The sequence below is a fragment of the Pseudozyma hubeiensis genome, assembly GCF_000403515.1.
Source record: "Pseudozyma hubeiensis SY62 DNA, scaffold: PHS57, whole genome shotgun sequence".
Classification (NCBI taxonomy): Eukaryota; Fungi; Basidiomycota; class Ustilaginomycetes; order Ustilaginales; family Ustilaginaceae; genus Pseudozyma; species Pseudozyma hubeiensis.
In genome coordinates, this window is record NW_012133839.1 from 173,163 (window position 1) to 192,987 (window position 19,825).

Below are 19,825 nucleotides of genomic sequence, written 5' to 3' on the forward strand. Positions count from 1 at the left end.
AACCAGCGTCGACATGGGCCGACTCGTTTTCCTTTCTTCCTGTTTGGAGCAGCTAGTTTTGCTATCTTGCGTAAAGGATGTAAAAGTCATGCTCAGCCATGACTGGCTTGACCACCGGAAGAGAGAATGCAGAGCTGAACTTAGTCTAGTAGGAGCAGCGCCACTGCCACTGACAATGGTCATTTTTCTACGCTTTTGACCCTTTTGCTCGATTCGAAAGTGACGAGCGAGCTAAGCGAGAATCACTTTTTTAAATCTCCGCTTTCCTGTACGCCCTCGAGTGAATACTGCTGCTCAGAGCTGCACTTTCTGCCTCGCTTCATCGCCACTTTATGTTGCGCTCTGCAGCTAATGTCTCGCCAAAGTGCGAACCAGCCTCTTTCTGTTTGTGTCTCTCTCACAGAGGGCGCAACTCACCACAAAAGCTCGCTTGCACAACTCGCTGTGCAACTCACTGTGCAACACGGCAGTTTGGCTCAGCCCCGAGTTTCCCCCGGCCCCTTCCCCCGCATGATTCGCTCTGACGACACTCTCCTATCAGCTTGCCGCTCAATTGAGATGATGGAAGCTGGTCTCGACCTCAGTGTTTCTTCAGCAAACCAGTCGTGAAGGAGAGACACACAGCCTGGATCAATCTTCGTGTGTCAACGGTAGTTGTCGGCATCGATGCCTCCTCCTTCGTCTTTGCTCCTTCCTTCCCCCCTGATCTTCACTTACTTCAAAAAGACACCACCATTCGAACCGCATCACGGTCCCCCCTTCGCCGCACGTCGATATCTAGCTTCGAGCAACTGCCCACTTTCCGTACTGCTAGCGCCTTTTCTCACCCGGACCTCCCATCGAAGCAAACCTGAACGCACCGCACCATCCGCATATAGAGCCGTGCACCTATCGAATCGTCCCACGGTGCTTACGATTGACACACTCACGGTCTACCAGCTGCCATCCAAGGCTTTAATCGATTTTTTATTTACAAGGCCGCTACTTGAACCACTTGCACACGCCATGTCTTCGTTCTACGCATCTAGAAAGTCTTTTGACGTCTCAGATCGAAGCGTCTCCCACGATCCTGCATCCCACGATACTGTCATGCAACGCCCCACTTCCGCTTGCGGCCACCACTCCAACGCTTCATCCGCTTCGTTCGGCAGCGGTGGTGCTCCCATGCATGCCATGATGGTCCCTGGAAACGTCGTGCCCACTCTGGACCGTCCCGACTCCGACTCGCCCTTCTCCGACTGGGAAGCCTACATTGTCAAGCAAGCCCAGGACTGGTCCGACAAGAGCTCTCACATGGCCGCTTCGCCATCAGCCCAGTCACGCAAGAGCAGCGGCCCACGCATCGTCTGGGCCGACCAGGTTCGCAAGTCGTCTCCTCAAACACAGCCACTCGTATATACCAAGGCGCGCGATCGCTTCGCTCCTCCCGTGTCCCCGGAAGAATCTTCTCCTCCCACCAACTCACGCAATTTGCTCCGCAGACCTTCCTTTGACATGTTGCGCCCCCGTTCTGATGCTTCGCGCACTAGTCCGCCTCCTCAGCCAGAAGCGGGTCGCCCAAGCATCTCTTCGCCCATCATGACCAGGTCGACCCTCACAACAGCACAACCAGACTCGGTCGAGCCATGGCAAGCGACAATGGAGACGCCCTCTGCCGCATCCTTTGCTCGTGCCTCGCCAGATCCGCTCCAAGTACCTCAGAACGAGTCGCAGGTTTCGTCCGTCTGCGGCATGTCGCCTCTGGCTCTCTCGCTCCCCGGAGACGACTTCTCGTCTTTGCTCCTCTCCAACTTTGCCAAGCGAGCCTCTACCTCTTCCACCTCGTCTGGGCGTGCACCTGGTCCTTGCGAGTTGATCGCCGAACCCTTGCCCGCTCTCTTCAGCTCCGAGACGAGCAAGCCGCCATCCATCGCGAGCACCTACTCGATGCACTCGCGACGAGCCTCGTGGGCTAGCTCGATCGACCTCGACCCGGCTCTCATCTGCACCCCTCCTCTCTCCAGCGAGGGCTCGCAAGAGCAGTCTCGGTCCGACCGCCCGGCTTTCCTCGCCGAGTATGGCTTGGATCACGACACCGAGGAGAGCGACACCGAGTGCAGTCACTACGCCGACGAGCACGAGGAGCTCGCTGCCATGCCTTCTCTCGACATGGGATCGCCTCAGACTCCAAAGGATCACGAGCTGCCGCCTCAGCCCGTCTTCCAGCGTCTCGAGGCCGATCTGATCTCGCTCCACGAGAACGACAATGGCAACACGCAGCGCTTCACGCCGGATGGTCGTCCACTTCCCCTACTCGACCTTTCCAGCCTGCCCAGAGAGAAGCAGGACACGGTGCTGATGGCTAGGGCTCGTCTCCTCAGCCCCACCTCGTTCAAGAAGGCCTTTTCGCTGAGGTCTAAAGGATCCCACTCCGGCTCTCGTTCCAGTGTTTCGTCGCCCAGCTTGAACAACAGCAGCTCTGAGGAGGTTGGCAAGGTCAGCGAATCGGCTGTGGAGACTCCCACCGTGGCATCCATTCGCGATCGCCTGCCGAGCCTGGTGGCCGAAGACATGACGCAGTGGGCTGCGGGTGTTCCTCGCGAGGCGCCACCTGCTTCGCTCCTCGACGGATCCAACTCCACCATGTCGCACGCACCCTCCATGCAGATGTCGCCATCGCTCGACTCGTTCGCCCACACCATGAGCTCCGCCGGCAGCTCGGCAGAGACACCGCTCTCTCCCGCTTTCAGCTATTCGGGTGCTTCGATCGCATCCGAGTCGTCGCGTGGCGGTCCCTCATCGATCCTCTCCTCTGGTCAGAGGAAGCACCGCGTTGGCACTCCTGGTCTTACCAAGAAGGCCGGTGCCGATGCTGGCGCTACCGCTTCGCTGGATCCTCACCTTGCACGCTACCAGACACGGGCCCGATCCAGCGGCAGCATCAGCTCGCAGACACCTTCTACGTCCAGCGCACACCGTCGCGCTTCGCGCAAGAGCGGTCGAAGCCGCATTACTGACGGTATGCCTAGCTTCGCCGACATGGCTAGCACGCTCGCTGTACCGGTGTCGAACCAGAGGCGGTTCTCGGCCCGAAGTCTTTCGAGCGAAGGCTCGATCGACAGCCATAGCAATGCTTCGAACGGCTCCAGCTTTGCGAAAGTTGGCGGGTCGAGCGACGATGGTTTGTCAGTAGCTGGTGTGGCTTCGACCACGTCGGTGGTCAAGAGCGTTTTGAGGAAGCGAGTGCCTTCGCTCGATGGATCCTTGCTGTCGCCCAGGAAGGAGGTTTCGTTCGAGCTGCCGGTTTCTGCAGGCTTCGGGACGGTGGATGAAGAGGCCGATGAGGAGGAACAGGAGTTGCTCGAGCATGAGCAGAGGCAGCGCAGCCATCTTGTGCTGCCACCGATGAAGCTGCAGGCCAAACAGAGTGCTGCCGAGCAAGATGCATCGGATGCAAACACCGCCTCGCGGAAGCAGGCGACTCAAGACGATCTCGACATCACTCGATTCCTCGATACGTTCGGCCGAGACATCAAAACCGTCGAGTCGCTCGAGCTGCTCGACAACGTTCACAGTGGCTCCAGCGAATGGCCCAGACGGCAGGACTGGGACTCGATGCCCGCGTACCTCGCCGCGTACGCGACCACCTTCCTCTCGCGCTTCGCCGATGACAGCGCTACGCTCGTCTACTCGGATGACCGAGCTCCAGCTCCAGCAGCTGGAAAGACGGTTTCGGCTCCCCTGCTGAGCAAGCACCCTGTGTACACGTCGATGGTGCGCTCGGTCCTTCGCATCGCCAGCTGGGAACAGCCGCTTGTCTCGGCAGGTATCTCCTCTTTCTACGCGCTGAGCCTAGCCAAGGGCAAATTGGTCGTCGTGCTAGCTGTCGGATTGGCGCTTCTCGCTGCTACCGAAGCAGCACAGAGCAAGCCCACGTCTTCGAGCGAGGCGGAAGAGTTGCAAGAAGCGTACAGCAAGATCGCATCGGTTCTGCTCGGGTCTGCGCAGACGCACGAGCGCATGCGCAACCTGGCACTGTGGCGATCGCCCAAAGCCTCGCTTCGATTCACCGGGCTGCTGCTGGCTCTGGCAGTTGGTGCATCTCGGTTCGCCAGCGGCCTCATGTCGCTGCCAGGTCTGTTCATCGGGTTGGCAGTGTTCGTCTGGCTTCCCTCGATCCTGAACCAGCCAGAATGGGCGCCTACCTGGCTCAAGCAGGGAAACCCGGTCGACGTGCTGCTGTACGACGTACCCACCGATGCGCAGCATGCCATCCTCACCCTGCGACGTAGAGCCGCTAGCGGCGAACAGCTCGTTCACCGTTCCAACGACATGAGTGCTTTGTCGACGACAAAGTTCGACCACCGCGTTTCGGCGTCCGAGTTGCAGCATGCGGGGGACGTTGTGGATGGCGCGTACTTTGCGCACCACGAGGGTGAAGCTGGTCATGTGGTGGTGCTGGCTCACCGCGTGATCTTCCGAACGCTGGCGGGCATGTCGGAGGGAGTGGTGACGTTGAAGGAGGAGTTGGAGCGCGATGCATCGATGCGAGGATGCAAGATCACGTTCGACTCGAGGTTGGAGAAGGTCGTTCGTCTCGACAAGACTGAGATGGGGTTGGAGCTCAGGTTGAAGAATGGAAAGAAGGTTGTGTTTGATGACATGGTAGGTAGGGACGAGGCGTTTGCTAGGTTGGTCGCGCTGGCTCCTCAGAAGTGGCATTAGTAAGGACAGGTGGATGAGCGTCATTGTAGAGCCGATAAAGGCTCGATCTCACTCTCTTTTAGTAGAAAAGGTTGTCCGGCATGGCAGATTGCACGGGACCTTTGCAGGCTGTACTCTAGTGTTGCGTTGAAGAAATCGGACTTTCGAGACGCACAAAGTTGTGGCTGAATGAATGTGTGGTGTTTTGTCAGATGTGGCTGAGGAGCGGGTGACACAGAAGTCGTATGGCGACACAGGGAACGGCAGATCCAGTGATCGATCACGACCTCAACTGAATCCAGTAGATCTTACGTCTTGCTTTTACTCGTCCTCCTCTATCGGATCCGGCAACCTCTCAAAAGCGCTGAACCACTTATCGCCTCTATTCCTCTCGACCTTTTTCCCTTCCTCCGTTGCCGTATACACCGCCTCTACACAAGGATCCCCCTTCAAGACGCCTTCGTCCTTCACGAGCCTCTTGAACAAGGGATGTTCACCGAGATGTTTGTCCATCCAATCGTAGAGCTCTTTGACGTCTGTGATGATGTAGACTATGCCACCGGGTCGGAGGACGTAGGCGTATTCGGCGAGGAGGGTGGGGGAGATGATTCTGGCCTTGTGTTTGCGCGACTTGAAGTGGGGATCGGGGAAGAGGAAGAAGAGCTTGGAGAGTTGGTGTTTGTGGAAGAAGTTGGGGAGGAACTTCATTCCGTTGGCGCGGAGGACACCTACGTTGGAGTAGGAGCCCGGTGTGAGGTGGGCCGAGGAGACGAGTTGAGCGTTGGCGGTGAGTTCGTCGATATCTTCCTCGTCTTCTACTGCTGTTGGGGTGTCTGTCGATGTCGATGGTTCGGCGGGCTCCGTTGAAGAAGGCTGTTCCAATCGTCCTCGCTCTGCTGCAAGTCGCAGTGCGACGATCTTATCGTGAACGTACTGCGTCACATGAACCCTGATCTCCAACCCCAACATCAACTTTTCCGGGAACAATGGCGCCAACTGCATCAACAATCCTCCAAATCCACACCCCACGTCGGCAAATTCCACCCCCTCCCCTGACTTCCTCTCCCCATCTCTATCGTAGAAGTGTGGGAAGATCGTCCCCCAGTTCATCTCCTCCGGTCTGGAGGGGTACTGCAGAGAATGATCCGAGAAAGGGTTTGCGTGTGCACGTTGCCGATACCATCGTTTCTGAGGGATGATGATCTTGCCGCCGGAGATGTGGTTGATGTGAGATTTGGATTGGAGGAGAGCGATGCGGTCGTGTTCGGATTTGGCGTTGGTGTGGGATGGATCGACGGCGTGGGCGAGTGCGTTGCGTTTGCGTTTTGCCATGGTATGGATGTGCTTCGGGACGGGAATGCGTCGAACTGGTTGATGGGTGGCCTGTTTCCGTCGTCGAGTGAAGTCTTGAGATTCTGAGCGGCGGGTTGAAGGAAGCTGATGATGGGGGAGTCGACGATGTCGAAGAGGAGGAGGACGAGAAAGTGTTTTAGAAGAAAAATCTCAAAAGGTGGAGAAACTCAAAAAATTACGACAGGGTCGAACACACTCTAACAAATTGGAATTTCTCGCCAGGCGCCGGGATCCGAGGAAAGCTCGAATTTGATCGGCTCCGACCAAACAAGCAGCATTGACACCAACATCTTACTCTCAACCCTCTCTCGCTATCACGACATTCTTCATACTCAACAAGCCGACCAGCACGTCCCTTCTTTCACGCAGCAGCACTCACCAAGATGGACAAGCTTCCTAGCGCCGAAGAGATGCGAGGTATGTTTCAATATCCTAAGATGCCCCTCAGCCTTGACGCACGGTTGAGGAACATGTCTGCTCCTTCCTTGCTCTTGCAGCATTACTGACGACTCATACATCTCTCTTCACTCTCGACCATGATTCCTGCTCTCTTGTTCGCCATCGCACAATCTGTCCTATCGACACGCATCTCGCAATCAACCGCACATCGCATCGTCTACGCCATCCCAACCTTTCATCTGGCACCTATCTTCCCAAAACGTCTCACCGCCTCCTCCCACCCACCGCTTCGAACCACACAGAGACGCTCTCGCAACGCGAAGAGAAGGTCCGCGAGTCATGGGTCCGCACCATGGAAGCACGAATCGTTCGCGAAGAGCTGCAAAAGTGTCACAAGGCCGAAGGCGTCAACCACTACCAGGCTTGCAGCGATCTGGCCAAAAAGTACCACTCGCTCTTGGCCGATGCAAAGGTGAGTTTGCTCTCGAAAACAGAAAGGAGGGAGAGACATTGCTGACTTTGTTTCGATTGATGTTTGGGTTCTGGTGGTGAAACGTAGGTCAAGGGCTTCAGAGTGATTGACACTGCGTAAGAAACGGTCTTGTGTGGATTTCAATACGACGATACTTTGCGCTTTCTTTCTATCTTCGCTCGCAAGATCAACGACTGAACGGTAGCGCAGTGTGTAAGACTGACCGGGAGGGCTCACTTCTTCAGCGCCAAGTTCAATCAGAACAGACTCCAGTCGCGTGATGATGTTGTTGTCATGAGAGACACGATGAAAGGTACAATTACATTGAGGCCGTCAAAAGCTGTTCCTGCTGCGCTTTTGGACTGATTTGACTGAGGACAAAGACGGTCAGAGGCCGAAAGGAGATGCTCAACTAGCGTATTCTCGTTGGAACTCTTGCAGCTCGGTCTCTTTCTGCTTGTACTGTTTGAGGAGCGTTTCGAGGATTTGCTTGAGCTGTCATATGCATCGATGAGCATTTGCAAGAACGGAACAAGATCCGAAGGCGTGTCAGAATCAAGCTTTACAGAGTCAGGCGGGAAGTCGGAAAGAGCCAAAACACTTACGCCTTCGAGGTTGGTCTGCAATGCCGGGAGCACCTCCTTGACCGTACGTTCGACCAGTACACCTCCGATGAGTCGGAAACACTTGCGATCTGGGTCGGCTTTGGATGCTTCTGTCAATGTGTCGATCACCAGTCTGCGCAATTGAATGTAAGATTGGGAGAGGTCTGTGAGCAATTCCATCCTGTTGCATCTAGTTTGTGGGATGTAGGACAAACTCACTTGTGCTCATCCGCTTCGCCCTCGAGTTCGCCGATCTTGGATGCGATGCCCTGCAGTTCTGATCGTCGAGACTGGTAGACCTGTGCTGCTTCTGCTCGTCGTAGGTGAGTTGTGTGGAAACATGACATCGAATGGTCAAAGGCAGGGCAAGGGTCAGTATTGAACGGAAGACAGCTCGAGATCATCTAGAAAGACAGCTCTTACCTTGCTCGGATAGCTGTCGCTTCTGCCCTACCGCCGCTGCGGGCTTTGGTGTTGCTGCCGATGACATGCTGATGTCTGTTTGCTGGTTGGGCAAGTGCGTGTTCGTATGATACCCAGCCGGTGTCGATGTCGATGCGAAAAGTGTTGGTTGTGAGGGTTCATCTTCTCGACAAGAAGCAAGCAGCTTCACGTGAGGCCGCATTTCCCAACTGCAACATATGCCGGTGTAACAACAGTAAGCACGTTAGTGCTGATGAGCGAAATTCGAGTGTCGAGATCGCAGCACCACTGAAAGGCGATGCGGAGAAGGAAAAATCGCGCAGCCCACACGCCGCTAGAAACTCCACTTTCCAGTCCTGGCTGAGCTCGGACCAGAAAGAGAAGCGGTGCAGTGTGCAGTGCAGTGCAGTGCAGTGCAGCGCAAGCGAAGAAAGGGCCGTTCTGGCCTCGGCTGTGCATCCACTCGAGATTGCCAATCGTGATTACCCCCTGAGTCGACCTTGCCGTCTTGCTTTCTTCCATCCATCCATCCATCCGTCCGTGCTTCCATCCTCCCACCTGCCCAATACAAGAGTCACCCAATCCCAACACAGAACCTGTTAGGAGAGCACAAGCGGTCGCCGCTACCCAAGCATCAACATGGAGGCGATCAAGCTTCAGAGGAAATATCCTCAATTCTCCCAAGAAGAGATGATGGGCCTCATCTCTGGCTTCCGCAATCTCGATGTCGAGGAGAAGGGCAGCGTCCCAAAGCAGGAAGTCATCAAGGCCATCCAAGATCAGGGTCATGCCTCTTACGATCAGGTTCGTGAGACGCTCAAGGAGGTCGACTTGGACGCCTCAGGCCGTGTCGAGCTGGACGACTATGTTGATCTCCTCGCAAAGATTCGTGCCGGACGCAACGTCTCGGCGGGTGTTGTCACCAAGGGCAAGGTCTTTGTCAAAGGCGCTACCTCTTCCACGCAGCACACTATCAACGAAGATGAGCGTACCGAGTTCACCCGTCACATCAACTCCAACCTCGCCGGCGATGCCCACATTGGCTCGCGACTACCCATCCCGACCGACACCTTCCAGCTGTTTGACGAATGCCGAGACGGTCTCATCCTCTGCAAGCTCATCAACGATTCGGTTCCGGACACCATCGACGAACGTGTGCTCAACTTTGGCAAGGGCGGCAAGGGCCCCAATGCCTTCCAGATGACCGAGAACAACAACATCGTCATCACCTCCGCCAAGGCCATCGGCTGCAGCGTCGTTAACATCGGCCCGCAGGATCTCATCGACGGCAAAGAGCATCTCATCCTCGGCTTGGTATGGCAGATCATCCGACGCGGTTTGCTCAGCAAGATCGACTTGAAGAACCACCCAGAGCTCTACCGTCTCCTCGACGAGGGCGAGACGCTCGAAGAATTCTTGCGCTTGCCTCCTGACCAGATCCTGCTTCGATGGGTCAACTACCACCTCAAGGCCGCCAACTGGCACCGACGCGTTTCGAACTTCAGCAAGGATGTTTCCGACGGTGAAAACTACACGGTGCTGCTCAGCCAGCTCAAACCCGACCAGTGCGATCGAGCCCCTTTGCAGCAGAGCGACGTCATGAAGCGTGCAGAGATGGTGTTGCAACGTGCGGATGCCATCGGCTGTCGCAAGTACTTGACGCCAGGGTCCATGGTGGCTGGTAACCCCAAGTTGAACTTGGCGTTTGTCGCGCATCTCTTCAACACCTGGCCATGCCTCGAACCGCTCGAGGAGGCGCCGCCTGTCGAGATTGAAGACTTTGACGCCGAAGGAGAGCGCGAGGCACGTGTGTTCACGCTGTGGCTCAACAGTCTCGATGTGGAGCCGGGTGTGTACAACCTCTTCGAGGATCTCAAGGACGGCACCGTGATCCTGCAAGCGTTCGACAAGGTCATCCCTGGCTCGGTCACCTGGCGACGCGTCAGCAAACCCAAAGAGGGGCAGGAGCTCTCGCGCTTCAAAGCGGTTGAAAACACCAATTACGCCGTCGACCTCGCCAAGGCATCCAGCATGCACATCGTCGGTATCCAAGGTGCCGACATCGTCGACGGAACACGAACGCTCACCCTGGGTCTGGTGTGGCAGCTGATGCGTCTCAACATCACCAAGACGCTCTCTTCGCTCTCCAAGGGCGGTCGTGGTGTCAGCGATGCGGACATGGTAAGCTGGGCGAACAACTTGGTCAAGAGCAGCGGCAAATCGACACAGATCCGATCGTTCAAGGATTCGCAGCTCAAGACGGCCGTGTTCTTCTTGGATCTGCTCAACGCGCTCAGACCGGGCATTGTGGATTACGCGCTGGTCAATCAGGGTAGGACGGAGGAGGAGAGCAGGATGAATGCCAAACTGGCGATCAGCATTGCGAGAAAGTTGGGTGCATTGATCTTCTTGGTTCCGGAGGATATTATCGAGTTGAGGCAGAGGTTGATCTTGACTTTTGTGGGTTCGTTGATGGCGATTCAATCGTGAACACAACAAGGAAGAGGTGGGGGGTGGGGGTGGGGTAGGAATGCTGTGTATATTGCGGAGGTTACAGCTTGGATTTCGTTTGGTCATCTAGGAAGTTGACGATGCTCGTAGACCAGAAATCAATGTCAAAGTAGTCGTACCAGAAGTGAGCGAACTCTTCGTCGGGGGTGGTGAGTCGTGAAGCGTGTTGGATACCAGTGAGGATGTGTTCGCTTTCGTTCCAGAGGACCATCCTGTCTCGTTTACCGTGAATGACTAGGACGGGTACTGTGCAGGGAATGCGGTGGAGTTGTTTTCGTAGATCCGCTTGTTGGATGGCCATGAATTGCAGACCGATGATCCAAGCTGGACGGGAGGTTTGACGGACTTCACGCAAACGGGATTGGAATTTCCGTTGGAGTGTGGGGTTGGAGTCGAGTGCAGAGGGGTGGTATTGGAGACGCATCATTTGTTCGGTGATGAATTCGTTGCGTTGTTTCTTATCGGGGATCTTTTCGGCTTCAGCGTTGAGTTCGTTCAGGTTGGCGTCGCCGCGGGGGAGTTTGGTCATAGTTGCCGACAAGACCGCTTTTCTGATCTTGACCCCGGCGAGGGAGACGAGTCCATCGACTACAGTCGCAGAGGGAGATGAGAGGAGAGCTTGGGTGATATGGCCACCCATGGAGAATCCAAGCAGATCGATCGTGGTGTAGCCGAGGTGAGAGGCGAGGTGGAGCACGTCGAGACCCATGGATTCGAGGGTCAGCTCTTGGTCCCATTCCTCGGTGACGGTGGATTCCCCGATAGCGCGATGGTCGGAGATGACGACGGGACGCGTGGCGGCGAGGGATTCGAAGAGGGGCGACCAGTCGGTCATCACCGCCGACAGCCCGTTGATCAGGAACAGCGGTGTGCGGGAAGAGGCGGAGTTGAGGGTCCGGTAGGCCATGCGACAGCCGCCGGAGTCGGGTAGGTCGAAGAATTGGGTCTTGGCAGAAGACATGGTGCCGGTATGTTGCTGTAAGAGGGGTGAGATAGTTGGTGATGAGTGTGGAGAGTGGAAAGACGATGGACGTCCGCGACAGAGAATGGAGGAGGAGGAGGAGGAGGAGGAAAGTGAACATGAGTGCGGGGTAAGCTGCTGAAAGAGATTCTTGATCCTGTCACCACCTAAGGGTCATCAGGCACCACCGGTTGGTTCGGCTGTGAAGTGGTAACCGTTCGACGCTTTCTCCGCGTATCCGGGAATGTTAGACTGTTCTTCGTTGCAGCTCGAAATTGGGGCAGCAGAGTGGAGGAGACATGCTGTCTCGAAACAAAGACCCTGAACTCTCCCTCCTTCCGCATCATCGATACGAACCCAGCAGTCTCTCCTCCCGTCCATCCATCCATCAAGGGCCTTGCTGAGATGGACAGCTCAGAACTGGAGCTGTACAAGCTTCAACTATCCCAAGTGACCACCGCACTCGAAGCCGATCCTTCCAACCAAGACCTCACCAACCTTCGAGACGAACTTACCAACCTCATACAGCTCACAGAGTCGCTCGTCGGATCCACCAGCGGCACTTCACAAAATGGACCATCTACAACGCAGCCAAATGCCATCAGGAAATCTGATGTTGGAAAGCGAGCAGAGGATGCAAGGGTGAGATTCCATTCGGGGCAGGAGGTGCTAGCAAAGTATTCGGCAGATGGCAAGTTCTACCCGGCAGAGATCGTTGCGGTGTTGGAGAGGGGGAGGGTTAAGGTGAGGTATGCAGGGTACGGAAATGAGGAGGTGGTGCAGGAGAAGGATGTCAAGGCTGCGTCGACGTCTGGTTCAGCACCACCACCGCCGGCGGCTGTCCCTCCATCCACAGAGCCCGCACCACCGCCCCCACCATCTCATTCAACGACCTCTAATCCCCCACCACCACCTCCCCCCTCCGCACCAGATACGTCCTCCCATGCACCTCCTCCGCCACTTCCCTCTTCCACCCTCGAACACCCTTCTCCTCCCCCACCACCGCCATCGTCCGATCCGCAACCTCCACCCCCACCACCACCTTCATCATCATCCTCCGACGCAACCACCTACCAACCTCTAGATGAACGAGCCCAACGCAAGCATCGCAACGACAAAAAACTAGCCCGCAGAGAACACAAATCGCTCATGCAACAAGAGAAAACCGCCTCTTGGCAGAAATTCGCCTCCAAAGCCACCAAGAACAAGACGCTCAAGAAAAGCATCTTCGGCACCAGCGACGATCCGTACGCCAAAGTCGGTGTCACAAAGAACCAGTCCACAAAAAGCTCTCATCAGCAGTAACTAAACACTTTGTTCATGTTCAAGAGTCGAAGGGTAACAAAAAGGGGTATAACATTCCAAAGCGTCAAGTCATAGCATCATTCACCGATCCTCCGTTACGACCTCCTACCAGCCCTAAACCCGGCAGCGATCACCAACGTACTCCCCACATCCCCGAAACTCAAACTCGTCGCCGCCTCCCCAATCACCTTTGTCATCTCACTGTTCAACTGCCTCTCCACCGCATCCCCACCTCCGTTGCGCTGTGCAATCAACGCCTTGAGCTCATCCCGATGCGTCTGTGTCGGATTCCTCCTTCCCCTACCGACGACCACCATGGCGGGCCGATGCTTCCGCGTCAACTCGATGAGTTGGCGCAGCGGTCGAGCCGTCGAGACGTCCTCGATGGTGAGTCGACCGCTGAAGCGATCCGACGCGATCTGGTCTTGCACGCGTTGCAGCGCGAGATCGTCTTCCAGCGTCGCTTCGAGCGCCGATTGCAGGGGTTCGCCGGAGCGCGCGCCCGAATGCTGCGTGGGGTAGATAGTGTCCATATTGCTTCCACCTGCTCGGAGCGCTGCTTGTTGAGCATAGTTCAGGCTGATCTCGTGGTGCACCGTGGGCGGCACGGTGGGCAGCTGATCTTCGCCTGCTTCTTCGGAAGAGATGCGCGTCATGCGCACCACGAGCACCGAGAGGTGGCGGTTGTTGGCACACAGTCGAGCCACCAGGTCGAGCGCAGCTCGATCGTCCGGTCCGCCCATGAAGGCCAGCAGGATCGGCTGCGATCCGACGCGTGAGAAGATCTGGGCGCTGCCGTGGCTCTCCCGGCCCGACGGCGCGGCTTTGTGTTCGATCAGCAATCCGACATCGGTCTCGGCCGTCTGGATGATCTTGCGGACCACGTTGAAGTGCTGCGTCGAGTATCGTCCCTTGAGACTTTCGGAAGGAGCCGACGCCCACCCAACGCTGAACAGACTCTCGAGTGGATTGGCTAGCGTCGCAGCCAAAGGAGACGAGGGACCAGCGACAGCACCATCCGGAGCTCCAGCACCAGTCCCGCCTCCACTGGCAGGAGCCTGCGCCAGAGTCATCGGCAAAATGATAAAGTTGGATCCGGCAGCTCTGCAACGACGCGTCACCGCTGTGGCAAACTCTTCCTGCGGGATGACAGACATGGTCGACTGGACGGGCAGGCCGTTGAGGTGAGCAAACGTCTGAAACACGTTGATGATGGGGTCGGCGCGCATCGTGTCTTCGGACTCTGACACCTTCATCACGGCCGACGTTCGGTCGGTGAGCTCGACAAGTCGCAGCGCATCGATGCTGATCTGGGCCTGCGAGCGTCCTGCGAGCGCGGCAGATGCGAACGGCGCCTCCGAAGCCAAGACGGGCGTCTGGTACTCGGCACCGCTGACGGACGGGTCGTCCTCGTCGCCGGTCTCGATCGACTTTTCGGCTGCTTCGGCCTCAGAACCTGACGAGGTCTGCTTGGATCGACGATGGCGCAGTCCGTTGGATGCAGCGGCGTCGTTGTTTGCAGCGGCCAAGGTAGGTTGCATGAGCTGCACCAGGGTCATGAGTCCGGGGAGGTGCTCGAAGCTGCTGAGAACCACGAGTAGACGCTTCGGAGACAAACGCGAGCTGACGTCGTGGTCATCCTCTTCCTCCCCGGAAGCGGTCTTACCACCGTGATGCGAGTGAACCGAAGTGTCGTCGAGACGGGTGCGATGGCTCTCTGGGTAGATCCATAGCGTGAGTGGCGTGGTGATCACCGTCGACACGACAGCCATGAGCACAAACATGGAAAATACGCGCGTGTCGAGGATACCAGCCGAGAGACCAATGTTCAGCACGATGAGCTCGACGAGACCTTTGCACGACATGAGAGTGCCTACAGCGGCCGACTCGCGCAAGTTGAAGCCAAACGCCTTGGCCGCAGCGGCACAGCCGATGAACTTGGAGAAAAAGGCAATGACGATGATGGCCACCGTGTATGCCCAGGCTTTGCCCGAGTTGAGGTCACCCAGGTTGGTCTTGAGACCAGAGAGCGCAAAATAGATGGGGAGGAAGATGACGAGAACCAGGTCCTCCATCTTTTCGGTGAGCGCAATGGCGTAGCCGCCCTCGTGTGGGATCATGAGACCGACGAGGAACGAACCAAAGATTGGATGTACGCCAATAATGTCGGTGATCCAAGCACTGACGAGAACGAGCAGAAGTGTGATCATGATCATGACCTGATTCGGCCCGTTCTCGAAGCTTCCGGTTCGACGAGCGAGCCAGATGAATGCGGGCTTGATGAGGAAGAAGAGGATGAGGACCCAGCCGACAGCGCACAGGAGAATGTACAGGGCGGTGAGACCGGTGTCGGCGTTGACCAAGGCTACCGTCAGAGCAAGAAGAATCCAGCCGACCACGTCGTTCCCGACACCTGCGGCGAGGACAATGACGCCGACCTTGGTGTACAAGAGCTTGGTTTCAGTCAGGATACGCGCCAGCACGGGAAATGCGGTGATGGCCATGGCGACGCCGGTGAAGAGGATAAAGTGGCCGAATGAGACGTTGTTCTTGTCGATGAACGTGTTGTAGATGCCGACGGACACAGCAGCGCCCATGCCGAAAGGGAGCACCATCCCTGCGAGACTGATAGCTGTCGACTCCTTGGCGCAGCGACGAATGACTCGGACATCGACTTCGAGACCGACGAGGAAGAGGAAAAGCACGAGACCGAGGGTGGAAACCAGGTTGAGGTACGGAAGGGACGGCGAAGGAAAGATGTGCTGCGTGAAGCCAGGAATGCGGCCCATGGCGGTGGGGCCGAGCAAGATGCCGCCGATGACCTCTGCAATGACACGTGGCTGACGAAGCTTTTGAAGAACAAAGCCGAGGACGCGGGTGACGATGATGATGATGGCGGCTTGGATAATGAAGAGTCTGAGAGGGTTGGACGTCTCGAACTTGGTGGGATCCGCGCCGCCGATGACGCTGTCAGCAGCGCGTGGGACCAAGAACCTTGTCATGATAGCAGAGGGCCTCTGTACGTGGTTGTATGCGGAAAGTGTCGATATGTGTGGCCAGTCCGTGGACAGGTTTGAGGTTTGCAGAGGCCGAATGGTTTCTGCGGCCTGCGCAGAGAAGAGACGATGGGCCGTCGAGGCACGATGATGGTGGTGGGAGAAGCTGGCAAGTGAGAGATGGCGACTGACCCTTTATCTAGGGTGCACGGCGTAAATCTTTGCGGATGCAGAACGACAGGACTGCAGGCGCGGCAAAGAGAAAGGAGAGGAGAAGCAAGTGGCTGAGCATACAGTGTATGAGTATTGAATGCCAAGACCGGGTCCGCTTCCAGGAGAGACTAAAAGGGGCCTTTTCGCGCTCGAGCTGCCACGTGAGCGAAGGTTGTGCAGCGCTGGAGGGGCGGTGTGCAGCTCTGCAAAGGGCAAGTCGTGACAGCTGTGCGCTTCGGCGATGCAGGGGGGACGAGGTGAAGCTATGTGTGGCGGCGGTCCGTTCGGTAAGTTCGGGTCGCGTCAAGCGCCTGCAAGCTGGTCAAGTTGGTGTCGGTTCTGTCGTCGGAGTTGAATGAGAAAAGATCGGGTTGACCAACGCTTCGCAACGCTTCTGCTCGCCTCAGCTCAACTTCGGGTGTAATCGAGGGTCAGCACCGAGCTGAGAGTCAGTCGGAGAGATTGCTGTGAGGAGAGAGAAAGAGAGAACGAGAGTCTGCATGTGGAGCGTACCGAGTCTCCCGTGCCAAGCCCCCTCTTGCAACAAAGATCCCACTCACCTGGCGCCACCGGTGCTGCCAAAATGACCACGGAGCACCCGACACACTTTCTCCGGTTTTTTTTCTTTTTTGGCGTGTGGATACACCGAGTGCAGCTTGGCACGCATAGTGAATAGGGTCCGGCCTTTCTTGTGGCTTTCAAGGCTCGAACGTGGCTAGACTCGGCTTCGTCGTAGCAACTGATCGAGACTGTTATTGACGGTTCGATCGGACAGGCTCAAGAACCGCCCAATGCGATCGATGACTGTTACTGTACTGCATTTGGTGCGAGATGTGCGGGGTTCGCTTCACGTTGGCAACCGAATCAAGGGACGAGGCGTTCTTTGCACTTTCCATATGCAACGTGGCCAAAATGACAACGAACGCAGGCGCATGCACGCGCATGACCCTTCGACCCCCCGACTTTTTCGCAATCACGCCGTGCTTCGAGTCGATGCACTGGCGCCCCTTGTACAGGTTCTTGCTACACGCCTTGCTTGCTTGCTTGCTTGCTTGCTCAGTCCACTCACTGGACGAAAAACGACTAGGCGCACTCGTGCCCAAGCTTCCGTCAACGGCTTCTTCCCTCTGGCTCTGCTGCTGGCTGGGTTCTCGACGTTTGCACAAAGGTCAGCTTTAAGAGATCAAATTGATCCAAGGGTTTGCTTGGCGCGCGTGTTCGGGCACGCCGAACGTGTGAGGGAAGCTAAGTTGTCATGAATGCTGCTCCTCTGTCAGGTCGATACTCGATTTAGGAGCCTCCTGCAGCCTCGCCATGCAGTGTCTCGCTCCGCAGACGCCTGCACTCCTACAAGAGTCGGCCCGCCCTGACCTCGATCGCGTCACACCTAGCAGAGCAGCGCACAAGAGGCGACATTCGTCAACATTCGTGATACACGGCGACGAAGCCAGGCAAAGCTCCATGTTCCGTGTTGCGTGACTTCAGCTGCGTCGGTGGAACGAGCGATGGAGGTGAAGCGGGAGAGAAGGAGCGTGTTAGATCCTGCTAATCATTGCTCATCGAAATCCCGCCTCCTGCTCATCAACTCCATCACGATTGGCGCTGCAACGGATGCTGTCGAAAGCTCGATCGTGGGCCCTATGCAATGCTCGACGTCAGTAAACAGTGGGTTGAATCCCGAACCTCTCGTAATGCAAGCCATATCCTACAATCTGCTTTGCAAAGCAACAAGACTCGGGCTGACATCATCCAGGCGTCTCGACCTGGTCTCAAATAACCTTACTGGCCGTACCTATGCAGAAGACGGTCCACACCAGCCTCTCTGACGAGCAATCCGCCGGGTCCAACATCTCTAGCTTTCATGCGCGAGCCGACAATCAGCCGACAATGTGCACATGCAGCATCGACGAGGCCACGTGATAACGCACTGCAAGCTTAATAGAGCATGCAGACTCGGATGCATTCGGAATTTGACATCCGAAGCACATTGACCCTTAGAACCTGTTGAGCTCGGAGTTGTGCCGGTCGCATGCGCACCTGCCTGGGCTATTTGGAAGTTTCACATTTCGGGCGCCACCGCCCATGGAAAGCCTCACCATCAGCCACAGGCGTGTGTCACCGCACCTCTTCAACCAGCTCGTCCAATCGCAATGTCGGGCCGAATATGAAGTTGAGCAACTACTTCGCGGGGGCAGACCATCGACCATCGTTGGTTGCAACGGGTCAGGCGTTCCGCGACAGAACGCCGAGATCAATGCAGCTCAAGACAGTGGTTGAAACGTCGAGACGTCCCGCACGCATCCACTGGAAGCTTGGACCTGTAGCATGACGCTAGTGTTGAGGCTCCCTCTGGCGAGACTCTGAGTAGCCGCACACCGTGTGCCGAATCGAGCGGTGGAAAGAGCTCTCCCCTCGTCTCGATGCTGTGTTGGCACTCGCCGGCGAGTCCAGATTAAAGCTTATCCACATGTCTCGTGCCGATCGATTGGTGGCTGCTCGAACATTCGTTCTGTTCGTTCGCTTTGCAAGGCAATCTATGCAGGCGAGAAGATTACAGTGCGGCACCTCTTAGCACATCCAACCGAAAGCTCGCCACGCAGCCGAGGTGACAAGGTTGTCCTCGTCGTACTCTTCGAGCTCCGATGGCACGGTCTCGAATGTGTTCTGGTCCTGTAAGCGGCCCAGGGGCCCAAGCTTGAGGACGGAGTGTGAGAGATTTCGAGCGTGGAGCACACAGTCGCTCAAGAGGCTGGCTGTAAAAGACACATGCACAGCTCAAGCGGCAGCGAGGATCCACAGAGTCGATGGGGAGGACGAGGAGGCTGCGCTGCTAGTTGGCACGAGACGCGTGTGTGGTGGACACATGGCACGATGATGTCATGTCACCGTGTAGCAACCAAAAGGTCAGAAGCTGAAAATGAACAAAATTCAGGAACGAAAGTGCGTCGACACAAGACGGAGTCGATCGAAGAATCAGGCAAGTTTTGAAAGTCTAACATGCCTGCTCGGGAAAATCGAACGCGTTCGCTGCCGTCCTCGCCTCTCCATCTCTCCCACCCTGAGTTGGTTCGTACAACCTTTCGGCTCCATACGATGACAGAGGAATCAACACTCGGTGATTGATACAGCCTCAGAACCATTCCGAGATTGCCAGCGGACAGCCAATAGCAACTCGGCGGACTGGCACGCTTCAGCCAAGACCTGCGAGTCGGCGTGTCGAACCAGCGACACTACGAGGTGTGCATGTTGGCTCGAGGTGGTATTCGGCTAATCCTCTCGCTGTGGACCTCGGAATGGAGCATAGCGCAGCCCGAACGAGTCAAGCAACGCCGCTCGTCCAAAATTTGCAGGCTCGTCCGACCCTTGGCATCTGGTGGCGTTGAAGAGGCACTGCAGCCGGAACACCAAATGTCGGCATGCTGAGAAGAAGGGGTCTGGACCGCATGCTCTGCAATGTTGAATGTCCGTCCCGCCACAGCTAAGCTCGTCTCCGTACTGAAACCGCCTCGATCATGGAGCAGGGAGCGGTGCATCCCCCGAACCCAAGACGACGATCACTAAATCGAGTCCTCGCCGATTCGGGACGGTGAGCGGCGACACGGGGGCGAAGGCGGCGATGCAAGACCCATGCATGGCCGCAGCCGCGCAGGAGGCGTTGCAGATCCCGCAGCTGACGTGACACAATTTAGCCGTGGCAGTGCGCGCTTGTCCGTTCCGTCCTGTTGGGTCGTGTCGACGATGAGGTGCGTTACATGTATTACGATACCCATCTTGAGGCACAGATCGACTGGAAGGATATCGTCTGCATTGCGATCGACCATTTGCGTAGCGACTAGTTGGCACCCAGTTCGACACGTCCTCGAGGCAGCTCAAAAAATCGCAACGAGCGATCCTGCGGCTTCGT

General features: G+C 56.6%; 9 protein-coding genes across 9 annotated transcripts; 4 read left to right on the top strand and 5 right to left on the bottom strand.

Annotated features, from left to right (window-relative positions):
- Positions 1-666: 666 nt before the first annotated feature.
- Positions 667-4,704, top strand: PHSY_005945 (hypothetical protein; the record flags this gene model as incomplete). The annotated part of the gene is made up of 1 exon (XM_012336549.1): positions 667-4,704. The coding sequence occupies one exon, from the start codon at positions 667-669 to the stop codon at positions 4,702-4,704; it is 4,038 nt and encodes a 1,345-aa protein (XP_012191939.1).
- Positions 4,705-5,004: 300 nt separating this feature from the next.
- PHSY_005946 (hypothetical protein) lies at positions 5,005-6,015 on the bottom strand (the record flags this gene model as incomplete). Its single annotated transcript, XM_012336550.1, has 1 exon — positions 5,005-6,015. One exon carries the CDS (start codon positions 6,013-6,015, stop codon positions 5,005-5,007), a length of 1,011 nt encoding a protein of 336 aa, XP_012191940.1.
- Positions 6,016-6,419: 404 nt separating this feature from the next.
- PHSY_005947 (NADH-ubiquinone oxidoreductase 12 kDa subunit, mitochondrial precursor) lies at positions 6,420-7,105 on the top strand (the record flags this gene model as incomplete). The annotated part of the gene is made up of 3 exons (XM_012336551.1): positions 6,420-6,453; positions 6,534-6,907; positions 7,094-7,105. The coding sequence occupies 3 exons, from the start codon at positions 6,420-6,422 to the stop codon at positions 7,103-7,105; spliced, it is 420 nt and encodes a 139-aa protein (XP_012191941.1).
- Positions 7,106-7,164: 59 nt separating this feature from the next.
- PHSY_005948 (hypothetical protein) lies at positions 7,165-7,859 on the bottom strand (the record flags this gene model as incomplete). Its single annotated transcript, XM_012336552.1, has 2 exons — positions 7,165-7,645; positions 7,732-7,859. The coding sequence occupies 2 exons, from the start codon at positions 7,857-7,859 to the stop codon at positions 7,165-7,167; spliced, it is 609 nt and encodes a 202-aa protein (XP_012191942.1).
- Positions 7,860-8,574: 715 nt separating this feature from the next.
- Positions 8,575-10,425, top strand: PHSY_005949 (fimbrin-like potential actin filament bundling protein; the record flags this gene model as incomplete). Its single annotated transcript, XM_012336553.1, has 1 exon — positions 8,575-10,425. One exon carries the CDS (start codon positions 8,575-8,577, stop codon positions 10,423-10,425), a length of 1,851 nt encoding a protein of 616 aa, XP_012191943.1.
- Positions 10,426-10,486: 61 nt separating this feature from the next.
- Positions 10,487-11,407, bottom strand: PHSY_005950 (mitochondrial protein; the record flags this gene model as incomplete). The annotated part of the gene is made up of 1 exon (XM_012336554.1): positions 10,487-11,407. One exon carries the CDS (start codon positions 11,405-11,407, stop codon positions 10,487-10,489), a length of 921 nt encoding a protein of 306 aa, XP_012191944.1.
- A 405-nt stretch (positions 11,408-11,812) lies between these two features.
- PHSY_005951 (hypothetical protein) lies at positions 11,813-12,712 on the top strand (the record flags this gene model as incomplete). Its single annotated transcript, XM_012336555.1, has 1 exon — positions 11,813-12,712. One exon carries the CDS (start codon positions 11,813-11,815, stop codon positions 12,710-12,712), a length of 900 nt encoding a protein of 299 aa, XP_012191945.1.
- A 95-nt stretch (positions 12,713-12,807) lies between these two features.
- On the bottom strand, positions 12,808-15,714 carry PHSY_005952 (hypothetical protein; the record flags this gene model as incomplete). Its single annotated transcript, XM_012336556.1, has 1 exon — positions 12,808-15,714. The coding sequence occupies one exon, from the start codon at positions 15,712-15,714 to the stop codon at positions 12,808-12,810; it is 2,907 nt and encodes a 968-aa protein (XP_012191946.1).
- Positions 15,715-19,151: 3,437 nt separating this feature from the next.
- PHSY_005953 (hypothetical protein) lies at positions 19,152-19,454 on the bottom strand (the record flags this gene model as incomplete). The annotated part of the gene is made up of 1 exon (XM_012336557.1): positions 19,152-19,454. One exon carries the CDS (start codon positions 19,452-19,454, stop codon positions 19,152-19,154), a length of 303 nt encoding a protein of 100 aa, XP_012191947.1.
- Positions 19,455-19,825: the final 371 nt, after the last annotated feature.